The following is a 23,217-nucleotide window of genomic DNA, read 5'->3' on the forward strand; positions in this document are numbered from 1 at the left end:
CGGCGGCCGTTCGCGAACACACCGGGGCGTGCTGAAGCCGGGCCGGCGATGCACGCGCGGATGGCGGCGCCTTGACGGTTCTCCGGACGGCGTCCGGCACGGGCTGTCAGTCCCAAACTGTATATTGGTATGGTGTGTAGAAGATGCTGTTTGTGTTGGTCTCTCCGCTCCTCATGGCGCCTTCTAGTTCTTAGTGCACTGGATATGTAACTGTAACTGTAACTGTACATAATGCATAGCTGTCAGAAGAAATGCATACAGACATGCGAACATACATGACTTTATTTATACAGCCCCCTATATCTGCCCAGAAAGTGACACGCTGTCGTGCATTATTGGTTAACATAACAAACCATCAGTTAAGAATAGCATCAATCGTGCAATCGAATCTGATGCAGGATTCAGGATGGAATTCAGGCGTATGAACAGGCCGTTACACTACGTACGTACATGAAAACTAGGGAATAGCTGCGTGATGGCTGTCAGTCCATGGTGATCCTGCCCGGACCTCCCTTGAGTGAGCTGTACAGCGGCCTCGATCGTTTGAAGCCGAATATGTCTGTAATTCTGTACATTTTGGGCGGATCGGCTTCGGCGATCGCCGTCTTGAATTCTGCCGAATGGTTGCCGCCGAAGACTTGCACGCTTAGTGTCCTCCTTTGAGGCGCGTCCACTTTTATGTACTGGTCGAAGTACTCTATGAATTCTTCTTTCTTGAGCTCTCTTAGCATAGTGACCTGTCAGATTTATTAGCTAAGGTCATACATCTTGACAATTACTGGCACAATCTTCTTATTTCTGTTTCCTCTGAATATAAGGTAGTGGCAATTATAAGTTTCGTGAAAATTTTCAACTATCACAGTATTATCTGTTTACTTCAAAGGCTACAGCCTGTTTGCTTTGATACAATTTCCTTTACAAGCGATTTTGATGAAAGGAGAACACTTACCTCAGACTCGACCCTATCAAACTTCAGAGTTCCTGCCTGAATCTCTCCCCAGTAGAAATCTGATTCCTCCCATAAGTTTTTAAACTTCTCCAGTTTAGAATCAATTAGTGATTTCACATTTCTCTGAAATAACAAAGCCCATGTCAATCCTACAAGCGCAATAGATCTAGGGTGCCGTTTGCTTCGTGAAATGTAACGTAAATAGCAACGATAATTATCATTTTGCGCTTAAACAACACCTAGATACCAAATAGGGATCTGATTATGATTGGACTTAAACAAACATGGTTTAATGTTATCGGTTACCGTTCATGTCACAAATATGTGAACCAAACAACACCCTAGTTCAGTGATAGGAAGTAATGTCCTTTGGTTATGAGTATACAAATAGTACAATAATACAGTAAAATAAAAAATGAGGATAAACTTATACTATCACATCATATTTCTGATTTTTTAATCTATAGTTTCCCATTCTTTTGATCCACTATCTAGGTCCCTGTGGTGAATGTAGCTTCTTTCAATGCAATGGTGAAGATGGTAAAGAGTGTTGCGTGGTGTACTTGCAAAAGTGACAACAATTTTGCATCACAAAAGCACAAGGGTTACTAGAAATATTCATTAGGTGTAAATGGAAAACCAAAGACACTAACCTTGAAGTCCTTGTCGGAGAGTTCATAGATTTTGCTTTCAAACATCTTGAAGAATTCATCAACTCTACCATCAAGATACGAAGGATCCTAGGCATGCAACAAAATACCAGCAGGAGCAACAAGTACCATAAGTTCTTTTCAAAAATAAAAAAACTACTCTAGGTTAACGTGTACCTTTACTGTGGACTGTATAACCACCTGGAGTGCCAGGACTCCATAGTCGGATCTATAGAAGGTGGTAATCATTGTAAGCTAAGATCTAAATGATATATTTCAATTTTCAAATGTGATCTAAATCTTGATGTTATTCCTAAAAGGAGAAATTGGCAAGCAGTACATGTAACAAAACTCAAGCATATACCTCAGAGAAAGACTTGTTATATACCCAAGCTGTTCAACAGTTCGCAGCTGGTTGAAGGCTGGCTGGCTTGCTATTAGAGAGAACAGCTCAAGTTTGATATTCAAAATGGCGTCATCCTGATGTACCTGAATATATTAAAGATACTTAGTATCTTTGAATGCTTACAGTTAGTTTGAATGTCCCTTAGTAAGCTACATTCCATATGTAATCAGAAAATCTGATATACTGAATCAGGGAGTGTTTAATTCTTATGATGACGATGGGTCAGAGAAGACTCCTTTAAGTTATTCTGACTTATAAATAATTTTTTGTTGAGTTTGAGTATTTGATACTCCCTCCGTCCCAAAATATAAGTCATTCCAAGATTCTTGGAGAGTCAAAGTTTTTAAAATTCGACCAAAAGTATAGCGAGAATCATAAAGATTTATGACACAGAATAGATATAGTATGAAAATATATTTAATGGAGAATCTAATGGTATACATTTGATATCGTAAATGTTATTACTTCATTTGTATAAATTTGGTCAAATTTGAAAAAACTTTGACTCTTCAAGAATCTTGAAATGACTTATATTTTGGGACAAAGGGAGTATTAGTTTGCATGTAAGCAGAATATTTATCACAGAGCTTTAAAAGTTAAGATAAATGGGGTCAAATTTGCTGAATCTAATGAGGTTAGTGAACCACCAACAATCCTCTCCACAAAATTTAAAGGTACAAATTACAAATCACCAATCACTTAAGTTTTGATTAATTCTCTCTCCGTTTTCAAATATATGATGTTTAGGACAAGCTATAATTAGTTTATTTTTTTTAACTAAATCGTTTTGTCCTAAATGTCATATATGGAAGGATGACTGCACTTACTGCATGGAAGGACATAAAACATCTATACCTGAATATATTGGATAACTGATGAATTCTGATTCTTCTGGTTTAATCCCTCAGTTTGGTAGTAGCATTTTAACTCATTTTCAAGCATGACAACTCTTTTAGTCAGATACTCTGATGGAGACATGGATTTGAACAAAGAATTGGGGGCATTAAATATAGTGTTTTCGATCTCTTGTACGACAGATTTTGCTTCACTTGGTTCAATGTTCCCTACAAGGAGAATTGAAAACGTGCAATTAGAAATATTTTCCACTCAAGACTCAAACATAAATAAATTAACACTGATTGGTACAAATGCCAAACCTTGAACATAACATTCCAAAAATGTCTTCGATAGTAGGTGTGGTACAAACTTTGCAAAAAAATCTGATTCAAGCTTAGAAAGAGCTTCAAGTTTCTCAGCGACAGGCCATTTTTTATCTTCCAATATCAGAGAGACATAGTATGAAGCTTGAGAATAAGGTTGTCGGAAATTGAAATTCTGGTAGTCCTTGACAGAAGTTTCCTGAGATTGTATGATGTTGGTCAGTAATTACTTTTTTTTTTCGAAAGCGCAGGAGAACTGCGCATCATTTTAATTAGAGAAGAAAAAAGGTCCAAAATGGACCAAGGTACAAAGCCCTAAGCAGGCTTACTCAAAAACAATAAAACACAAAACACACACCACTCCCTAGACCCTGTGAAGGTTACGCGCAAGCTCTAAGCCAAAGCTCTGAAGATGCTTGGCACCAGCCGTAATCCAACACCCAATCTCATCAAGGAAGACGCATCTGATAGAGCTTAGCGAAGGGGTCTCCCCATCAAAGACAGCTTTGTTGCGGTGGATCCATAAACACCAGGCCCCTAAGATAATGATGCTGTTCATGCCCTTTCTCTTGCTTTTATGAATCTTCTTACTTGTTTTTCGCCACCAATCAGCAAAGGAGATCTCATCTCCAGATGGAGAGAGATTACCAACATTCAATCCAAACAGAATGGAATGCCAGAACTGTCTTGCAAAGACACATGTACACAAAATATGTTGTATGGTTTCCTGCTCTTGATCACATAGTAGGCAAGACACTGGGTGGTCCAGACCTCTCTTCTCCAATCTATCTGAAGTCCAACATTTGTTCCGAATGGCCAGCCATAAGAAAAACTTGCACTTAGGGGGAGCCCAAGATTTCCAAAGCCTCTTCCAAGGTTCAAACGTAATAGCTCCCAAAAATAAAGCCCTGTAACAAGACCTAGAAGAAAACTGACCAGAGGAAGTATGCAGCCAGGTGTGAATATCCGCCTCCTGAGTTAACACAATAGTGCTAACAGCATCCCAAATCAGCAAAAATTGTTGGATCCCCATCCAGGAAAGAGGTGTCAAGATGTCACTGATCCATTGCTGTCCTCCAAGAGCCTGGGCCACTGTTCTAGTGGAGACAATAATTTTATCAACCTTGGAAACGACATCAGGAGCAAAATCATTGATGCAGCCGCCATTTATCCATCTATCAGTCCAAAATAAAGTGTTGTTTCCGTTGCCCACCGCAGTAATAACCGAAGCATGAAAGAACTTCCTGACCTGCAACGGCACAGGCAGCATAAGCCCATGCCAGGGCCTGTTTGAATCTGTTTTCTCCAGCCACAGCCATTTAGCTTGCAGAGCCCAACTCTGATAATACAAATTTGGGACCCCAAGCCCACAAAATAGAAGCGGCCTTGTAACGACATCCCAAGAGACTAAACAATTACCTCCATTCACGTCCTTTCTGCCTCTCCATAAGAACCCTCTGCGAATCTTATCAATCGATTTGATCACCCACTTGGGAATACTCATGGCAATGAGGAGATAAATAGGGATGGCAGAGAGAACAAAACGCACCAACGTCGTCCTGCCAGCGAGATTAAGTAGCCGAGCCTTCCAATTGGGGAGTCTATCTGCTATCTTCTCAACCCAGTCCATAAGATCTGCCTTTCTGAGCTTTCTATCTGATATTGGAAGACCCAAATAATTACAGGGGAAGGACGCCGAGCTGCAAAGAAGAAGGTTGCAACCCTGCTGCACAGCCTGGTCGCTACATTTAATTGGGATGGCGCAACTCTTGTTCATATTACACACCAGTCCAGACGCTGAACCAAAGCAGTCCAATATTACCTTAACACAATTCAGATCTTCCACTATAGGTTTAACAAACAGAACCACATCGTCAGCATAAATAGAAATTCTGTTTCGGACATTCCCTTCCAGAAGGTTATGGAGCAGCCCCTTATCTTCAGCTAGCAGAAACATACTACTAAGGACGTCCATTATTAGCACAAATAGCATTGGGGAAAGGGGATCACCTTGGCGAAGCCCTCTCCGATGCCTAATAGGAATACCAGGAGACCCATTCAGCAGCACCTGGGTGGAAGATCCCTATTTGGGCTAAACTCATAAGAAATCTTAGCACACTGCCTTTTGGAAACGTGCATATTGCTCTATTTCATCATAATCATGGAACTATACAGGGTGTGCTTCTTCAGAGAATAATTTTTGGCAGGTGAAATACCAAACAGTACTGGGAATCGAGATGAATACTAACATTACTGGTTTATGGTATGGACTGTGAATGCTTGTTTTGTCAAGCACTACAATTGCTTTAGTTGGAACGGGAAAACCTAACCCTAATTGGGTTGGGAGTGCATATATATAAGCTGAGTAATTGGATCAAGCCCATTACACTGAGGGTATGCAAGTAATTACACAGGGACTAGCCCTGAAACCCTAACAATACTCTAACAACTTTTGGGTTGCAGCCACCAACAAAGTGTAGTCCCCCCTCAAAAAAAGAAGTGATCACCTATTTAGGAATTAGTTACATGGCATAGAGTCAATGTTGAGGCCCGAAATTGCGGTTTGGGCAAGTGATTTTTGTTGGGATATTTGGTTGAGTCAAGATGGCATTGATTTTGACAATGCAAGAATAAACTATCATATGTAGGTTATCTTTAGAAGCGACACACTGGACACAATTCTGACCGTTGCTTCAAAAGGAGACCCAAACATGCATGAGATGGACATGACACACATTAAGACAACAGTTGTGGATATTTTTGCTAGACAAATATGTGTGCCTATTAAAATTCCCCTTAACGAAAATTCAGGGTTGCTTTATGGCTAAACTCTCGCTAGCTTTACCCCCATCTCCTTTTTGTTTCTTTAAATCTGTCTTTCTTGTATACTTTGTATTGGAAGCTGAACCCATACCCTAATCAGGGGTTGGGAGTGACATTAAATAGAGAGAGTAACTGGGCCAAGGCCCATTACACAGGGGTATAACGGTCATTACACAGGGAATAACACAAACCCTAGACGGGTAGTCTAACACCCCCCCGCAGTCACAACTCTATCCTGTACAGATGTTGAGACTGGATCGGAAGTCTAAAAAGACACTCGACGGTAACCCCTTGGTGAAGATGTCGGCGAACTGAAGCGTGGTGGGGACGCTGAGAACGCGGACGTCGCCGGCAGCGACACGCTCGCGGACGAAGTGCAGGTCGATCTCCACATGCTTCGTGCGCTGATGCTGCACGGGGTTGGTGGAGAGGTAGACCGCGCTGACGTTGTCGCAGTAGACGAGGGTGGCGCGCTGGAGGGGACTGTGAAGCTCGTGGAGGAGCTGGCGCAGCCAGGAGGCCTCGGCCACGCCGTTGGCCACGGCACGGTACTCGGCCTCAGCGCTGGAGCGAGAGACGACGGGCTGCCTCTTGGCGGCCCAAGAGACGAGGTTGGCGCCCAGGAAGACGGCGTAGCCGGAGGTGGACCGGCGCGTGTCGGGACAGCCAGCCCAGTCAGCGTCGGTGTAGACCACGAGCTCTGACGTCGGGGATGAACGGAGGAGGAGGCCGTAGTCGAGGGAGCCGCGGAGGTAGCGTAGAATCCGCTTGAGCGCAGTGAGATGGGGCTCCCGCGGAGTGTGCATGTGCAGGCACACCTGCTGGACGGCGTAAGCGATGTCGGGCCTGGAGAACGTGAGGTACTGGAGCGCGCCGGTGAGGCTCCGGTAGGACGTCGCGTCGGCGACCGGAGGCCCGTCGTCCTCAGAGAGCTTCGCCTGAGTGTCGACAGGCGTGGTGCAGGGCTTGCAGTCAGACATGCCAGCCCGCTCCAGGATGTCGATGGCGTACTGGCGCTGGTGGAGGAAGAGACCCTGAGGCCGACGTTCGGCGGTGACGCCGAGGAAGTGGTGGAGGGGCCCCAGGTCCTTCATCGCGAACTCCCGCTGAAGGGCGACGATTGTGCGGTGAAGGAGGTCGGCGGTGGATGCCGTGAGCACAATGTCGTCGACGTAGAGTAGGAGGTAGACGGTGTCGTCGCCGCGCCGGTAGATGAACAGGGACGTGTCCGACTTGGCCTCGACGAAGCCGACGGAGGCCAGGTAGGAGGCGAAGCGGCTGTACCAAGCCCGTGGCGCCTGCTTGAGGCCGTACAGGGATCGGTTCAGCCGGCAAACCAGGTCCGGACGGTCAGCGTCGACGAAGCCGGTGGGCTGGCTGCAGTAGACAGTCTCCGTCAGAGTGCCGTGGAGGAAGGCATTCTTGACATCGAGCTGATGGATCGCCCAGTCGCGGGAGAGGGCGAGGGAGAGGACGGCGCGAACAGTGGCGAACTTGACGACAGGGCTGAAGGTCTCGTCGTAGTCCACTCCGGGGCGCTGGGTGAAGCCCCGAAGGACCCAACGGGCCTTGTAGCGGTCGAGGGAGCCGTCTGAGGTCAGCTTGTGGCGAAATAGCCACTTGCCGGTGACCACGTTGGTGCCTGGTGGACGCGGCACCAGGTCCCAAGTGTGGTTGGCCAAGAGGGCCGCGTACTCCTCCTCCATAGCGCGACGCCAGTGTGGGTCGGCGAGGGCAGTGCGAACGGAGGAGGGTACCGGGGAAGCGTCGGGTGGAGTGCTGGTCGTAGCGGCTGCCAGGATGAGCCGGTCGACGGGGCGGAGAACGCCAGCAGCGCGTCGAGTCACCATCGGGTGGACGTGCCCGGGGTCGCGATGGATGGCGACCGGGTGGTATACGGATGACTCAGAGTGAGTCACCGGAACGTCGGGAGCGGCTGGAGGGGCCGACTCACGGCGGTGATAGACGACGGCGGGGTCGGCGAAGCGGGCCGCGCTCGTCGATGGGCACGCGTCGGGGGGTGCCGAGGTAGTGGCGTGGCCGCGGCGATGGTAGACGAGGGCGGGGTTGGCGAATCGAGCCGGAGTCGACGGGGCCGCGCGCGGCGCAGGCGGGGTCGACGGGGCCGCGCGTGGCGCAGGCAGGGTCGACGGGGCCGCGCGTGGCGCAGGCAGGATCGCCGGGGCCGCGCGTGGCGCAGGCGGGATCGCCGGGGCCGTGCGTGGCGCAGGCGGGGTCGACGGGGCCGCGTGTGGCGCAGGCGGGGTCGACGGGGCCGTGCGTGGTGCAGGCAGGACCGACGGGGCCGCGCGTGGCGCAGGCGGGGTCGACGGGGCCGCGCGTGGCGCAGGCGGGGTCGACGGGGCCGCGCGTGGCGCAGGCGGGGTCGACGGGGCCGCGCGTGGCGCGGAAGAGGTCGTGGGGGCCGCACGAGGAGCAGGTAACGGCGCAAGACGCGGAGCCGGAGGTGGGGGAGGAATCGGATCGGACTCGAGGAGGGAGTCAAGATCGATGGGTGGGGTGGAGCCAGCAAGGGGAAACACATCTTCGTCGAAGACGACGTGACGAGAGATGATGATGCGGTGGGAGGTGAGGTCCAGGCACCGGTACCCCTTGTGGTCAGGGGAGTAGCCGAGGAAGAGACAGCGAGTGGAGCGAGGAGAAAGCTTGTTAGGGGCGGTAGCGGAAGTGTTAGGGTAGCAGGCACAGCCGAACACGCGCAGGTGGTCGTAGGAAGGGGCTGTGCCGTACAGGGCGAAGTGAGGTGTGGGGTGGCTCACCGCCTTCGAGGGAAGACGGTTGAGGAGATGTGTGGCGGTATGAAGGGCCTCTGCCCAGTAGGTGGCAGGGAGAGACGCCTGAAAGAGAAGGCAGCGGATCATGTTGGTGGTGGTGCGAATCATGCGCTCGGCCCGGCCGTTCTGAGCAGAGGTGTAGGGACACGAGAGACGCAACTGGACGCCGTGAGTGAGGAAGAAAGAGCGGGAGGCGTTGTTGTCGAACTCGCGGCCATTGTCGCACTGCAGGGCACGGACCGGGCGCCAGAACTGGGTGGATACCCAGGCGAAAAAGTGAGTGAGGGTGGTAAATGTGTCGGACTTCAGCCGAAGGGGGAAAGTCCAAAGGAAATGGGAGTAGTCATCGAGAATGACCAGGTAGTATTTGTAGCCGGAGAGGCTAAGGACAGGAGATGTCCAGAGATCACAGTGGACAAGATCAAAGGCCTGGACAGCCCTGGATGTGGAAGTAGAAAAAGGAAGACGGGACTGGCGGCCGAGCTGACAAGCATGACAGAGGCGCTCAGAAGAGCCCCGAGTATATGATATGTCAGAGTGGCCGGAAAGCTGGGACATGACGTCAGGTCCAGGGTGCCCGAGGCGACGGTGCCAAATGGCGGAGGAGGTGGTGGTAGTAGCAAGAGCATGTGAAGTGGTGGTAGTAGTAAGTACAGGAGATGAGGCTACGCTGGTGTGGGGAGTGGAGGGCAAGTGAAGAGAATAGAGGGGGCCGGAGCTGTCACAGCGAGCGAGCACAGCATGTGTGGGAAGGTGGCGTATGGTGAGGCCCCAGGGGTCGAACTCCATAGAGCACTGGTTGTCACTAGTGAAGCGACGAACCGAGAGGAGGGGATGAGTTAGTCCGGGAGCAACAAGGACGTCGTTAAGGCAGAATGGTCCTGGAAGAGCCGATGTACCTACTGAGGTGACCGGGAGGGTGGAACCGTTGCCGACGACGATGGAGGTAGGATGTGAGGGGTGGGGTGGATGGGAGTGGAGTAACGAAGTAGTGGTGGGGGTAGTGTGGAAGGAGGCCCCGGAGTCAACCACCCAATCGGTGGTGGTCCGGGGAGGTGGAAGTGTCGAAGGTACGTTGTGAGCGGAGAGGGCCAAAGAAGGTGCCCCGACAGAGGCACTAGGAAGGGAGGGAGATGACACGGGCTCAACCGCTAGGGAGGCGATCGCAGCACGTGGGAAGACAAGCGGTCCAGGCACGTGACGGCCCGCCTGAGGGTGGACCTCGACGCAGTCCCGAAGAATGGGGTTCCAGACGGGATCGAAGGACACGAACATGCCCCGGATGAGCTGGCCGTTGTGGAGGAGGACACGCACCGTCACGAGAGCGGCGGGCGAGGTAAAGCTCATGACGGCCGGCACAGGGAGGCGCGGACTGGACAGCCGGGCGCGGAACAGCAGAGGCGACTGAGTGCTCGGCGTCGGGCGTGCACGGCACGGGACAGCAGGGGCGCAGCGTGACGCGGAACAGCAGGGGCGCGGGACCACCGGGCGGGTGCTCCTGGTCGGGTGAAGCAGGGAGAAGGCTGCCGAGCAGTGGAGAAGGACCGGCGTCCGGAGGTGGCCGGCTGCGTCCTGAGCAGGAGCGGTGGCGCTGCTCGGTCGCGGGCCGCTGGGCGTCGGGGAGGCGAGGCGGGCGCGACCCTGGGTGCGGGGCTGCGCGGCCCTGAACGGGCGGCTCGGCAGGGCGCCGGGGCGTGCGGCCGGACGGGGTGCAGAGCACGGCGCGCGGGCGTCGGGTCCTCGGCGGTAGGTGGCGACGAGGCGGTGCGGCGGCCTGGGCGGGTCGCGTCCTGCTCGGCTGGGCGCTCGGTGCAGGAGGGCGGGGCAGGTCCTGGTCGCGGGGAGGCCGGGGCTCGGCGCGCCTGGCCGGGTCCTCGGCGGCAGTCGGCGACGAGCGGCGGCTACGGGAGCGCGGCTCCGGAGGCAGCGGGCGGCCTGGAGCAGGCGGGCGCGCGAGCGCAGGCGCGGCCTAGCGCACGGCGTCGCGGGAGTGCGACGGATGCGCGGGTACGGGAAACAGGGGAGGGCGGCGCGCGCAGGCGGCGCGGCGAGCAGGGAGGGCGCGACGAGCAGGGAGGGAGGGAGGGAGGGAGAAGGGAAGCCGGCGGCTGGGGGGGGCCGGCGGTGGGAGGAAGGCCGGCGGCTGGGGGGCCGGCGGCGGCTGCAGGGGGAAGAGAACCCCTGGCGGCTGTAGCTGTGTGTGGAGAAGACCTAAACCTAATCTGATACCATATTGGAAGCTGAACCCATACCCTAATCAGGGGTTGGGAGTGACATTAAATAGAGAGAGTAACTGGGCCAAGGCCCATTACACAGGGGTATAACGGTCATTACACAGGGAATAACACAAACCCTAGACGGGTAGTCTAACACTTTGTCATCTTTTTGATTCAATAAATCGTGTTGTAGGGCCTTACCCTACAACCTTTCACTGCCAAAAAAGGTGTCTAGTTCTTGTGTTGTGTCTGGCCCTCTAAGGCCTAATATTTTTCCTTCTTAATATAATGATGTGCCGGCGCTTTCAAGAGAGAAAAAAGAAAATAAGGAAAAAATGTGTGTGCCTATTATAAAAAAACTCGACCTATGGGGATAAGATAGCCCCGGGGCACTTTGATTAGAAGATCTTCTCAAGCAGATCGAGAAAACTCTCGAACTCCTGCCTCACTTATATACAATGACACTATAACCTACCTACGTGAGAACAACCACGACCTTAGGCCGGACCCTAGACTCACAAAGAAATTTATTTGAAACCTAGTATAGAATTCTCTCATAGGGAGTCGAGGATATGCGAAGTGCTACTAGAGTCGTCTCATCAATTCAGCTAGAGGCTAAGAGGCCCGTAGCAAGTCCATAAAGAGCAAGCACAAGCGGTGTGAAAGGGAATTAGGCTTACACCTAGTCCCTAATTAATTTTGGTGGTTGAATTGCCCAACACAAACATTTGGACTAACTAGGTTTGCCCAAGTGTATGGATTACACAGGTGTAAAAGGTTCACACTCAGCCAATAAAAAGACGAAGTTTTGGATTCAACAGAAGAGCAAAGTGGGAACCGAAGGCCCTCTGGTCTGGGAGCACCGGACAGTGTCCGGTGCACCAGAGGACTCCAGCTCAAACTCACCACCTTCGGGAATTTCCAGAGGCGACTCCGCTATAATTCACCGGACTGTCCGGTGTACACCGGACAGTGTCCGGTGCGCCAAGGAAGGTCAGCCTCAGGAACTCGCCAGCTTCGGGAAAACTCCAACGGCTAGTCCGCTAAAATTCACCGGACTGTCCGGTGTGCACCGAACTGTCCGGTGCATCCCCGGAGCAACGGCTATCTCCGTGCCAACGGCTCTCTGCCGCGCATTTAATGCGCGCTCTGCGCGCGCAGATGTCAGGCGCGCCCACTCCGGCACACCGGACAAGGAACAGTAGATGTCCGGTGTGCACCGGACACCCAGGCGGACCCACAAGTCAGAAGCTCCAACGGTCAGAATCCAACGGCAGTGATGACATGGCAGGGGGCACCGGACTGTCCGGTGTGCACCGGACTGTCCGGTGCGCCATCGAACAGACAGCCTCCCAACGACCACTTTTGGTGGTTGGGGCTATAAATACCCCAACCACCCCACCATTCATTGCATCCAAGTTTTCCACTTCCCAACTACTACAAGAGCTCTAGCATTCAATTCTAGACACACCAAAGAGATCAAATCCTCTCCAAATTCCACACAACGCCATAGTGACTAGAGAGAGTGATTTGCTTGTGTTCTTTCGAGCTCTTGCGCTTGGATTGCTTTCTTCTTTCTTGATCCCTTCTTTGCAATCAAACTCACTTGTAATTGAGGCAAGAGACACCAAACTTGTGGTGGTCCTTGTGGGAACTTTGTGTTCCAAGTGATTGAGAAAAGAAAGCTCTCTCGATCCGTGGATCGTTTGAGAGAGGGAAGGGTTGAAAGAGACCCGGCCTTTGTGGCCTCCTCAACGGGGAGTAGGTTTGCGAGAACCGAACCTCGGTAAAACAAATCCGCGTGTCTCACTTGTTTATTCGCTTGCGATTTGTTTTGCGCCCTCTCTCGCGGACTCGATTTTATTTCTAACGCTAACCCGGCTTGTAGTTGTGTTTATATTTGTAAATTTCAGTTTCGCCCTATTCACCCCCCCTCTAGGCGACTATCAATCGGTATCAGAGCCCGGTGCTTCATTAGAGCCTAACCGCTCGAAGTGATGTCGGGAGATCACGCCAAGAAGGAAATGGAGACCGGCGAAAAGCCCACTACAAGCCAAGGGAGCACTTCATCGGAAGAGTCCCGCACCAAGAGGAGGGAGAAGAAGAAGATCTCCTCCAACAAAGGGAAGGAGAAGAAATCTTCTTCTCACCACAAAGAGAAGAAGGAAAAATCTTCTTCCCACAAGCCGCATCGGAGTGGGGACAAGCAAAAGAGGATGAGGAAAGTGGTCTACTACGAGACCGACACTTTATCAACATCGACCTCCAACTCCGACGCGCCCTCCGTAACTTCTAAACGCCAAGAGCGTAAGAAGTTTAGTAAGATCCCCCTACACTATCCTCGCATTTCTAAACATGCACCTCTTCTTTCCGTCCCATTAGGCAAACCACCAACTTTTGATGGTGAAGATTATGCTAGGTGGAGTGATTTAATGCGATTTCATCTAACCTCACTCCACAAAAGTTTATGGGATGTTGTTGAGTTTGGTGCACAGGTACCGTCCGTAGGGGATAAAGATTATGATGAGGATGAGGTGGCCCAAATCGAGCACTTCAACTCTCAAGCGACAACGATACTCCTCGCCTCTTTAAGTAGAGAGGAGTATAACAAAGTTCAAGGGTTGAAGAGCGCCAAGGAGGTTTGGGATGTGCTCAAAACCGCGCACGAGGGAGACGAGCTCACAAAGATCACCAAGCGGGAAACGATCGAGGGGGAGCTCGGTCGGTTCCGGCTTCGCAAGGGGGAGGAGCCACAACACATGTACAACCGGCTCAAGACCTTGGTGAACCAAGTGCGCAACCTCGGGAGCATAAAATGGGATGACCATGAAATGGTTAAGGTTATTCTAAGATCTCTTATTTTCCTTAACCCTACTCAAGTTCAATTAATTCGTGGTAATCCTAGATATACTAAAATGACCCCCGAGGAAGTAATCGGGCATTTTGTAAGTTTTGAGTGCATGATCGAAGGCTTGAGGAAGATCAACGAGCTTGATGATCCATCTACATCCGAAGCTTAACCCGTCGCATTCAAGGCGACGGAAGAAAAGAAGGAGGAGTCCACACCAAGTCGACAACCAATAGACGCCTCCAAGCTCGACAATGAGGAGATGGCGCTCGTCATCAAGAGCTTCCGTCAAATCCTCAAACAAAGGAGGGGGAAAGACTACAAGTCCCGCTCCAAAAAGGTTTGCTACAAATGTGGTAAGCCCGGTCATTTTATTGCTAAATGTCCTATATCAAGTGACAGTGACCGAGGCGACGACAAGAAGGGAAGAAGAAAGGAGAAGAAGAGGTACTACAAGAAGAAGGGCGGCGATGCCCATGTTTGTCGGGAGTGGGACTCCGACGAAAGCTCAAGCGACTCCTCCGACGACGAGGACGCCGCCAACATCGCCGTCACCAAGGGACTTCTCTTCCCCAACGTCGGCCACAAGTGCCTCATGGCAAAGGACGGCAAACGGAAGAAGGTTAAATCTAACTCCTCCACTAAATATGAGTCTTCTAGTGATGATAATGCTAGTGATGAGGAGGATAATTTGCGTACCCTTTTTGCCAACCTCAACATGCAACAAAGGGAGAAACTTAATGAATTGATTAGTGCCATCCATGAAAAGGATGATCTCTTGGACACCCAAGAGGACTTTCTTATTAAAGAAAATAAGAAGCATGTTAAGGTTAAAAAGGCTTATGCTCTAGAAGTAGAAAAATGTGAAAAATTATCTAGTGAGCTAAGCACTTGCCGTGAGATGATTGACAACCTTAGGAATGAAAATGCTAATTTAAATACTAAGGTTGATTCACATGTTTGCAATGTTTCAATTCCTAATCCTAAAGATAATAATGATGATTTGCTCTCTAGGATTGAAGAATTAAACATTTCTCTTGCTAGCCTTAGAGTAGAAAATGAAAATTTAATTGCTAAGGCTAAAGAACTAGATGTTTGCAATGCTACCATTTCCAATCTTAGAGATAAAAATGATATTCTTCATGCTAAGATTGTTGAACTTAATTCTTGCAAACCCTCTACATCTATTGTTGAGCATGTATCTATTTGTACTAGATGTAGAGATGTTGATGTTAATGCTATTCATGATCATATGGCTTTAATTAAACAACAAAATGATCATATAGCAAAACTAGATGCTAAAATTGCCGAGCACAACTTAGAAAATGAGAAATTTAAATTTGCTCGTAGCATGCTTTATAATGGGAGACGCCCGGGCATCAAGGATGGCATTGGCTTCCAAAGGGGAGACAATGTCAAAATTAGTGCCCCTCCTAAAAGATTGTCCAACTTTGTTAAGGGCAAGGCTCTCATGCCTCAGGATAACGAGGGTTACATTTTATACCCTGCCGGTTATCCCGAGGACAAAATTAGGAAAATTCATTCTAGGAAGTCTCACTCTGGTTCTAACCATGCTTTTATGTATAAGAGTGAGACATCTAGCTCTAGGCAACCAACTCGTGCTAAGTTGCCTAAGAAGAAAATTCCTATTGCATCAAATGATCATGACATTTCATTTAAAACTTTTGATGCATCATATGTTTTAACTAACAAATCCGGCAAAGTAGTTGCCAAATATGTTGGGGGCAAGCACAAGGGGTCAAAGACTTGTGTTTGGGTACCCAAAGTTCTTGTGTCTAATGCCAAAGGACCCAAAACCATTTGGGTACCTAAAGTCAAGAACTAAACTTGTTTTGTAGGTTTATGCATCCGGGGGCTCAAGTTGGATACTCGACAGCGGGTGCACGAACCACATGACTGGGGAGAAAAAGATGTTCTCCTCATATGAGAAAAACTAAGATCCCCAAAGAGCGATCACATTCGGGGATGGAAATCAAGGTTTGGTCAAAGGTTTGGGTAAAATTGCTATATCCCCTGACCATTCTATTTCCAATGTTTTTCTTGTAGATTCATTAGATTACAACTTGCTTTCTGTTTCCCAATTATGTCAAATGGGCTACAACTGTCTATTCACTGATATAGGTGTCACTGTCTTTAGAAGAAGTGATGATTCAATAGCATTTAAGGGAGTGTTAGAGGGTCAGCTATACTTGGTAGATTTTGATAGAGCTGAACTCGACACTTGCTTAATTGCTAAGACTAACATGGGTTGGCTCTGGCACCGCCGACTAGCCCATGTTGGGATGAAGAATCTTCATAAGCTTCTAAAGGGAGAACACATTTTAGGACTAACAAATGTTTATTTTGAGAAAGACAGGATTTGTAGCGCATGCCAAGCAGGGAAGCAAGTTGGCTCTCATCATCCACATAAGAACATAATGACGACCGACAGGCCACTGGAGCTCCTACACATGGATCTATTCGGCCCGATCACTTACATAAGCATCGGCGGGAGTAAGTACTGTCTAGTTATTGTGGATGATTATTCTCGCTTCACTTGGGTATTCTTTTTACAGGAAAAATCTCAAACCCAAGAGACCTTAAAGGGATTCTTGAGACGGGCTCAAAATGAGTTCGGCTTAAGGATCAAGAAAATAAGAAGCGACAACGGGACGGAGTTCAAGAACTCTCAAATCGAAGGCTTCCTTGAGGAGGAGGGCATCAAGCATGAGTTCTCTTCTCCCTACACGCCACAACAAAATGGTGTAGTGGAGAGGAAGAATCGAACTTTACTGGACATGGCAAGGACCATGCTTGATGAGTACAAGACTTCGGATCAGTTTTGGGCCGAGGCGGTCAACACCGCTTGCTACGCCATCAACCGGTTGTATCTACACCGAATCCTCAAGAAGACATCATACGAACTCCTAACCGGTAAAAAGCCCAACATTTCATATTTTAGAGTCTTTGGTAGCAAATGCTTTATTCTTGTTAAAAGAGGTAGAAAATCTAAATTTGCTCCTAAGACTGTAGAAGGCTTTTTACTAGGGTATGACTCAAACACAAGGGCATATAGAGTCTTCAACAAGTCCACTGGACAAGTTGAAGTTTCTTGTGACGTTGTGTTTGATGAGACTAACGGCTCTCAAGTAGAGCAAGCTGATCTTGATGAGATAGGTAATGAAGAGGCTCCATGCATCGCGCTAAGGAACATGTCCATTGGGGATGTGTGCCCTAAGGAATCTGAAGAACTTCCAAATGCACAAGATCAACCTTCCTCCTCCACGCAAGCATCTCCACCAACTCAAAATGAGGATGAAGCTCAAGTTGATGAAGTAGAAGATCAAGCAAATGAGCCACCTCAAGATAATGGCAATGATCAAGGGGGAGATGTAAATGAGGAAGACAAGGAGGAAGAGGAACAAAGACCGCCACACCCAAGAGTCCATCAAGCAATTCAACGAGATCACCCCGTCGACACCATCCTCGACGACATTCATAAGGGGGTAACTACTCGATCTCGTGTTGCCCATTTTTGTGAACATTACTCGTTTGTTTCCTCTATTGAGCCACACAGGATAGAGGAAGCACTCCAAGATTCGGATTGGGTGGTGGCAATGCAAGAGGAGCTCAACAACTTCACTAGAAATGAGGTATGACATTTAGTTCCACGTCCTAACCAAAATGTTGTAGGAACCAAATGGGTCTTCCGCAACAAGCAAGATGAGCATGGTGTGGTGACAAGGAACAAAGCTCGACTTGTGGCCAAGGGATACTCCCAAGTCGAAGGTTTGGATTTCGGTGAAACCTATGCACCCGTAGCTAGGCTTGAGTCAATTCGTATATTATTGGCCTATGCTACTTACCATGGCTTTAAGCTTTATCAAATGGACGTGAAAAGTGTCTTCCTCAATGGACCAATCAAGGAAGAGGTCTATATTGAGCAACCTCCCGGCTTTGAAGACAGTGAGTATCCTAACCATGTCTATAAGCTCTCTAAGGCGCTTTATGGGCTCAAACAAGCCCCAAGAGCATGGTATGAATGCCTTAGAGATTTTCTTATTGCAAATGGATTCAAAGTCGGAAAAGCCGATCCTACGCTCTTTACCAAAACACTTGAGAATGATTTGTTTGTATGCCAAATTTATGTTGATGATATTATATTTGGGTCTACTAACGAATCTACATGTGAAGAGTTTAGTAGGATCATGACACAAAAGTTCGAGATGTCTATGATGGGGGAGTTGAAGTATTTTCTAGGATTCCAAGTCAAACAACTTCAAGAGGGCACCTTCATCAGCCAAACGAAGTACACTCAAGACATTCTAACCAAGTTTGGAATGAAGGATGCCAAACCCATCAAGACACCCATGGGAACTAATGGGCATCTCGACCTCGACACGGGAGGTAAGTCCGTGGATTAAAAGGTATACCGATCGATGATAGGATCTTTGCTATATTTATGTGCATCTCGACCGGACATTATGCTCTCCGTTTGCATGTGTGCAAGATTCCAATCCGACCCTAAGGAATCCCACCTTACGGCCGTAAAACGAATCTTGAGATATTTGGCTTATACTCCTAAGTTTGGCCTTTGGTACCCTCGGGGATCCACTTTTGACTTGATTGGTTATTCGGATGCCGATTGGGCGGGGTGCAAAATCAATAGGAAGAGCACATCGGGGACTTGCCAGTTCTTGGGAAGATCCTTGGTGTCTTGGGCTTCAAAGAAGCAAAATTCGGTTGCTCTTTCCACCGCCGAAGCCGAGTACATTGCCGCAGGCCATTGTTGCGCGCAATTGCTTTGGATGAGGCAAACCCTGCGGGACTACGGTTACAAATTAACCAAAGTCCCTTTGCTATGTGATAATGAGAGTGCAATCAAAATGGCCGACAATCCCGTCGAGCATAGTCACACTAAGCACATAGCCATTCGGTATCATTTTCTTAGGGATCACCAACAAAAGGGAGATATCGAGATTTCTTACATTAACACTAAAAATCAACTAGCCGATATCTTTACCAAGCCACTTGATGAACAAACTTTTACCAAACTTAGGCATGAGCTCAATATCCTTGATTCACGCAATTTCTTTTGCTAGATTGCACACATAGCTCATTTATATACCTTTGATCATGTCTCTTTCATGTGCTATGACTAATGTGTTTTCAAGTCTATCTCAAACCAAGTCATAGGTATATTGAAAGGAAATTGGAGTCTTCGGCGAAGACAAAGGCTTCCACTCCGTAACTCATCCTTCGCCGCCACTCCGCGCTTCTCTCCATCTTTAGGGGGAAAATTCCAAGCAAAAGGACTTCGTCTTTGGTATAATCTTAACTCATTTATTTATGACCAAAGGGGAAGATAGCACTTCGAGGGCTCTAATGATTCCGTTTTTGCGATTCATGCCAAAAAGGGGGAGAAATGAGCCCAAAGCAAAAGGACCGCACCACCACCTAATTCAAATTTCAAAAAAAAATCAGTGTTGAATATTTTTTCAATTGGTATCCTATCGTGTTCAAAAGGGGGAGAAAATAGTATTTCAAAATGATAAATCAAAACCCTCTTGAACACTAAGAGGAGGATCTCATTGAGGGGGAGTTTTGTTTAGTCAAAAGGAAAAGCATTTGAAACAGGGGGAGAAAATTTCAAATCTTAAAAATGCTTTGCAAAATCTTATTCATTTACCTTTGACTATTTGCAAAAAAACTTTGAAAAGTATTTACAAAATAGTTTGCAAAAACAAAACATGTGGTGCAAGCGTGGTCCAAAATGTCAAATAAGAAAGAAACAATCCATGCATATCTTGTAAGTATTTATATTGGCTCAATTCCAAGCAACCTTTACACTTACATTATGCAAACTAGTTCAATTATGCACTTCTATATTTGCTTTGGTTTGTGTTGGCATCAATCACCAAAAAGGGGGAGATTGAAAGGGAATTAGGCTTACACCTAGTCCCTAATTAATTTTGGTGGTTGAATTGCCCAACACAAACATTTGGACTAACTAGGTTTGCCCAAGTGTATGGATTACACAGGTGTAAAAGGTTCACACTCAGCCAATAAAAAGACGAAGTTTTGGATTCAACAGAAGAGCAAAGTGGGAACCGAAGGCCCTCTGGTCTGGGAGCACCGGACTGTCCGGTGTACACCGGACAGTGTCCGGTGCGCCACCGGACAGTGTCCGGTGCGCCACCGGACAGTGTCCGGTGCACCAGAGGACTCCAGCTCAAACTCGCCACCTTCGGGAATTTCCAGAGGCGACTCCGCTATAATTCACCGGACTGTCCGGTGTACACCGGACAGTGTCCGGTGCGCCAAGGAAGGTCAGCCTCAGGAACTCGCCAGCTTCGGGAAAACTCCAACGGCTAGTCCGCTAAAATTCACCGGACTGTCCGGTGTGCACCGGACTGTCCGGTGCATCCCCGGAGCAACGGCTATCTCCGCGCCAACGGCTCTCTGCCGCGCATTTAATGCGCACTCTGCGCGCGCAGATGTCAGGCGCGCCCACTCCGGTACACTGGACAAGGAACAGTAGATGTCCGGTGTGCACCGGACACCCAGGCGGACCCACAAGTCAGAAGCTCCAACGGTCAGAATCCAACGGCAGTGATGACGTGGCAGGGGGCACCGGACTGTCCGGTGCGCCATCGAACAGACAGCCTCCCAACGGCCACTTTTGGTGGTTGGGGCTATAAATACCCCAACCACCCCACCATTCATTGCATCCAAGTTTTCCACTTCCCAACTACTACAAGAGCTCTAGCATTCAATTCTAGACACACCAAAGAGATCAAATCCTCTCCAAATTCCACACAACGCCATAGTGACTAGAGAGAGTGATTTGCTTGTGTTCTTTCGAGCTCTTGCGCTTGGATTGCTTTCTTCTTTCTTGATCCCTTCTTTGCAATCAAACTCACTTGTAATTGAGGCAAGAGACACCAAACTTGTGGTGGTCCTTGTGGGAACTTTGTGTTCCAAGTGATTGAGAAAAGAAAGCTCTCTCGATCCGTGGATCGTTTGAGAGAGGGAAGGGTTGAAAGAGACCCGGCCTTTGTGGCCTCCTCAACGGGGAGTAGGTTTGCGAGAACCGAACCTCGGTAAAACAAATCCGCGTGTCTCACTTGTTTATTCGCTTGCGATTTGTTTTGCGCCCTCTCTCGCGGACTCGATTTTATTTCTAACGCTAACCCGGCTTGTAGTTGTGTTTATATTTGTAAATTTCAGTTTCGCCCTATTCACCCCCCCTCTAGGCGACTATCAATCGGTATCAGAGCCCGGTGCTTCATTAGAGCCTAACCGCTCGAAGTGATGTCGGGAGATCACGCCAAGAAGGAAATGGAGACCGGCGAAAAGCCCACTACAAGCCAAGGGAGCACTTCATCGGAAGAGTCCCGCACCAAGAGGAGGGAGAAGAAGAAGATCTCCTCCAACAAAGGGAAGGAGAAGAAATCTTCTTCTCACCACAAAGAGAAGAAGGAAAAATCTTCTTCCCACAAGCCGCATCGGAGTGGGGACAAGCAAAAGAGGATGAGGAAAGTGGTCTACTACGAGACCGACACTTTATCAACATCGACCTCCAACTCCGACGCGCCCTCCGTAACTTCTAAACGCCAAGAGCGTAAGAAGTTTAGTAAGATCCCCCTACACTATCCTCGCATTTCTAAACATGCACCTCTTCTTTCCGTCCCATTAGGCAAACCACCAACTTTTGATGGTGAAGATTATGCTAGGTGGAGTGATTTAATGCGATTTCATCTAACCTCACTCCACAAAAGTTTATGGGATGTTGTTGAGTTTGGTGCACAGGTACCGTCCGTAGGGGATAAAGATTATGATGAGGATGAGGTGGCCCAAATCGAGCACTTCAACTCTCAAGCGACAACGATACTCCTCGCCTCTTTAAGTAGAGAGGAGTATAACAAAGTTCAAGGGTTGAAGAGCGCCAAGGAGGTTTGGGATGTGCTCAAAACCGCGCACGAGGGAGACGAGCTCACAAAGATCACCAAGCGGGAAACGATCGAGGGGGAGCTCGGTCGGTTCCGGCTTCGCAAGGGGGAGGAGCCACAACACATGTACAACCGGCTCAAGACCTTGGTGAACCAAGTGCGCAACCTCGGGAGCATAAAATGGGATGACCATGAAATGGTTAAGGTTATTCTAAGATCTCTTATTTTCCTTAACCCTACTCAAGTTCAATTAATTCGTGGTAATCCTAGATATACTAAAATGACCCCCGAGGAAGTAATCGGGCATTTTGTAAGTTTTGAGTGCATGATCGAAGGCTTGAGGAAGATCAACGAGCTTGATGATCCATCTACATCCGAAGCTTAACCCGTCGCATTCAAGGCGACGGAAGAAAAGAAGGAGGAGTCCACACCAAGTCGACAACCAATAGACGCCTCCAAGCTCGACAATGAGGAGATGGCGCTCGTCATCAAGAGCTTCCGTCAAATCCTCAAACAAAGGAGGGGGAAAGACTACAAGTCCCGCTCCAAAAAGGTTTGCTACAAATGTGGTAAGCCCGGTCATTTTATTGCTAAATGTCCTATATCAAGTGACAGTGACCGAGGCGACGACAAGAAGGGAAGAAGAAAGGAGAAGAAGAGGTACTACAAGAAGAAGGGCGGCGATGCCCATGTTTGTCGGGAGTGGGACTCCGACGAAAGCTCAAGCGACTCCTCCGACGACGAGGACGCCGCCAACATCGCCGTCACCAAGGGACTTCTCTTCCCCAACGTCGGCCACAAGTGCCTCATGGCAAAGGACGGCAAACGGAAGAAGGTTAAATCTAACTCCTCCACTAAATATGAGTCTTCTAGTGATGATAATGCTAGTGATGAGGAGGATAATTTGCGTACCCTTTTTGCCAACCTCAACATGCAACAAAAGGAGAAACTTAATGAATTGATTAGTGCCATCCATGAAAAGGATGATCTCTTGGACACCCAAGAGGACTTTCTTATTAAAGAAAATAAGAAGCATGTTAAGGTTAAAAAGGCTTATGCTCTAGAAGTAGAAAAATGTGAAAAATTATCTAGTGAGCTAAGCACTTGCCGTGAGATGATTGACAACCTTAGGAATGAAAATGCTAATTTAAATACTAAGGTTGATTCACATGTTTGCAATGTTTCAATTCCTAATCCTAAAGATAATAATGATGATTTGCTCTCTAGGATTGAAGAATTAAACATTTCTCTTGCTAGCCTTAGAGTAGAAAATGAAAATTTAATTGCTAAGGCTAAAGAACTAGATGTTTGCAATGCTACCATTTCCAATCTTAGAGATAAAAATGATATTCTTCATGCTAAGATTGTTGAACTTAATTCTTGCAAACCCTCTACATCTATTGTTGAGCATGTATCTA

General features: G+C 48.4%; 1 protein-coding gene across 9 annotated transcripts in view; it reads right to left on the minus strand.

Moving 5' to 3' along the window:
• Positions 1 to 207: 207 nt before the first annotated feature.
• Positions 208 to 23,217, minus strand: part of LOC103636601 (insulin-degrading enzyme-like 1, peroxisomal) — an 85,468-nt gene continuing 62,458 nt past the window's right edge. For all 9 annotated transcript variants that reach the window (XM_020542555.2, XM_035961956.1, XM_020542560.2 and 6 more), the window contains 7 exons: positions 3,163 to 3,364; positions 2,861 to 3,069; positions 1,964 to 2,088; positions 1,777 to 1,828; positions 1,603 to 1,689; positions 950 to 1,072; positions 208 to 737 (listed from right to left, as the gene is read on the minus strand). In XM_020542555.2, coding sequence (XP_020398144.1) covers positions 483 to 737; positions 950 to 1,072; positions 1,603 to 1,689; positions 1,777 to 1,828; positions 1,964 to 2,088; positions 2,861 to 3,069; positions 3,163 to 3,364 — 1,053 coding nt within the window. In that variant the 3' untranslated portion in view covers positions 208 to 482. The remainder of the gene's footprint in view (positions 738 to 949; positions 1,073 to 1,602; positions 1,690 to 1,776; positions 1,829 to 1,963; positions 2,089 to 2,860; positions 3,070 to 3,162; positions 3,365 to 23,217) is intronic.

Source organism: Zea mays, chromosome 8 (assembly GCF_902167145.1).
Source record: "Zea mays cultivar B73 chromosome 8, Zm-B73-REFERENCE-NAM-5.0, whole genome shotgun sequence".
NCBI classification, from domain to species: Eukaryota; Viridiplantae; Streptophyta; class Magnoliopsida; order Poales; family Poaceae; genus Zea; species Zea mays.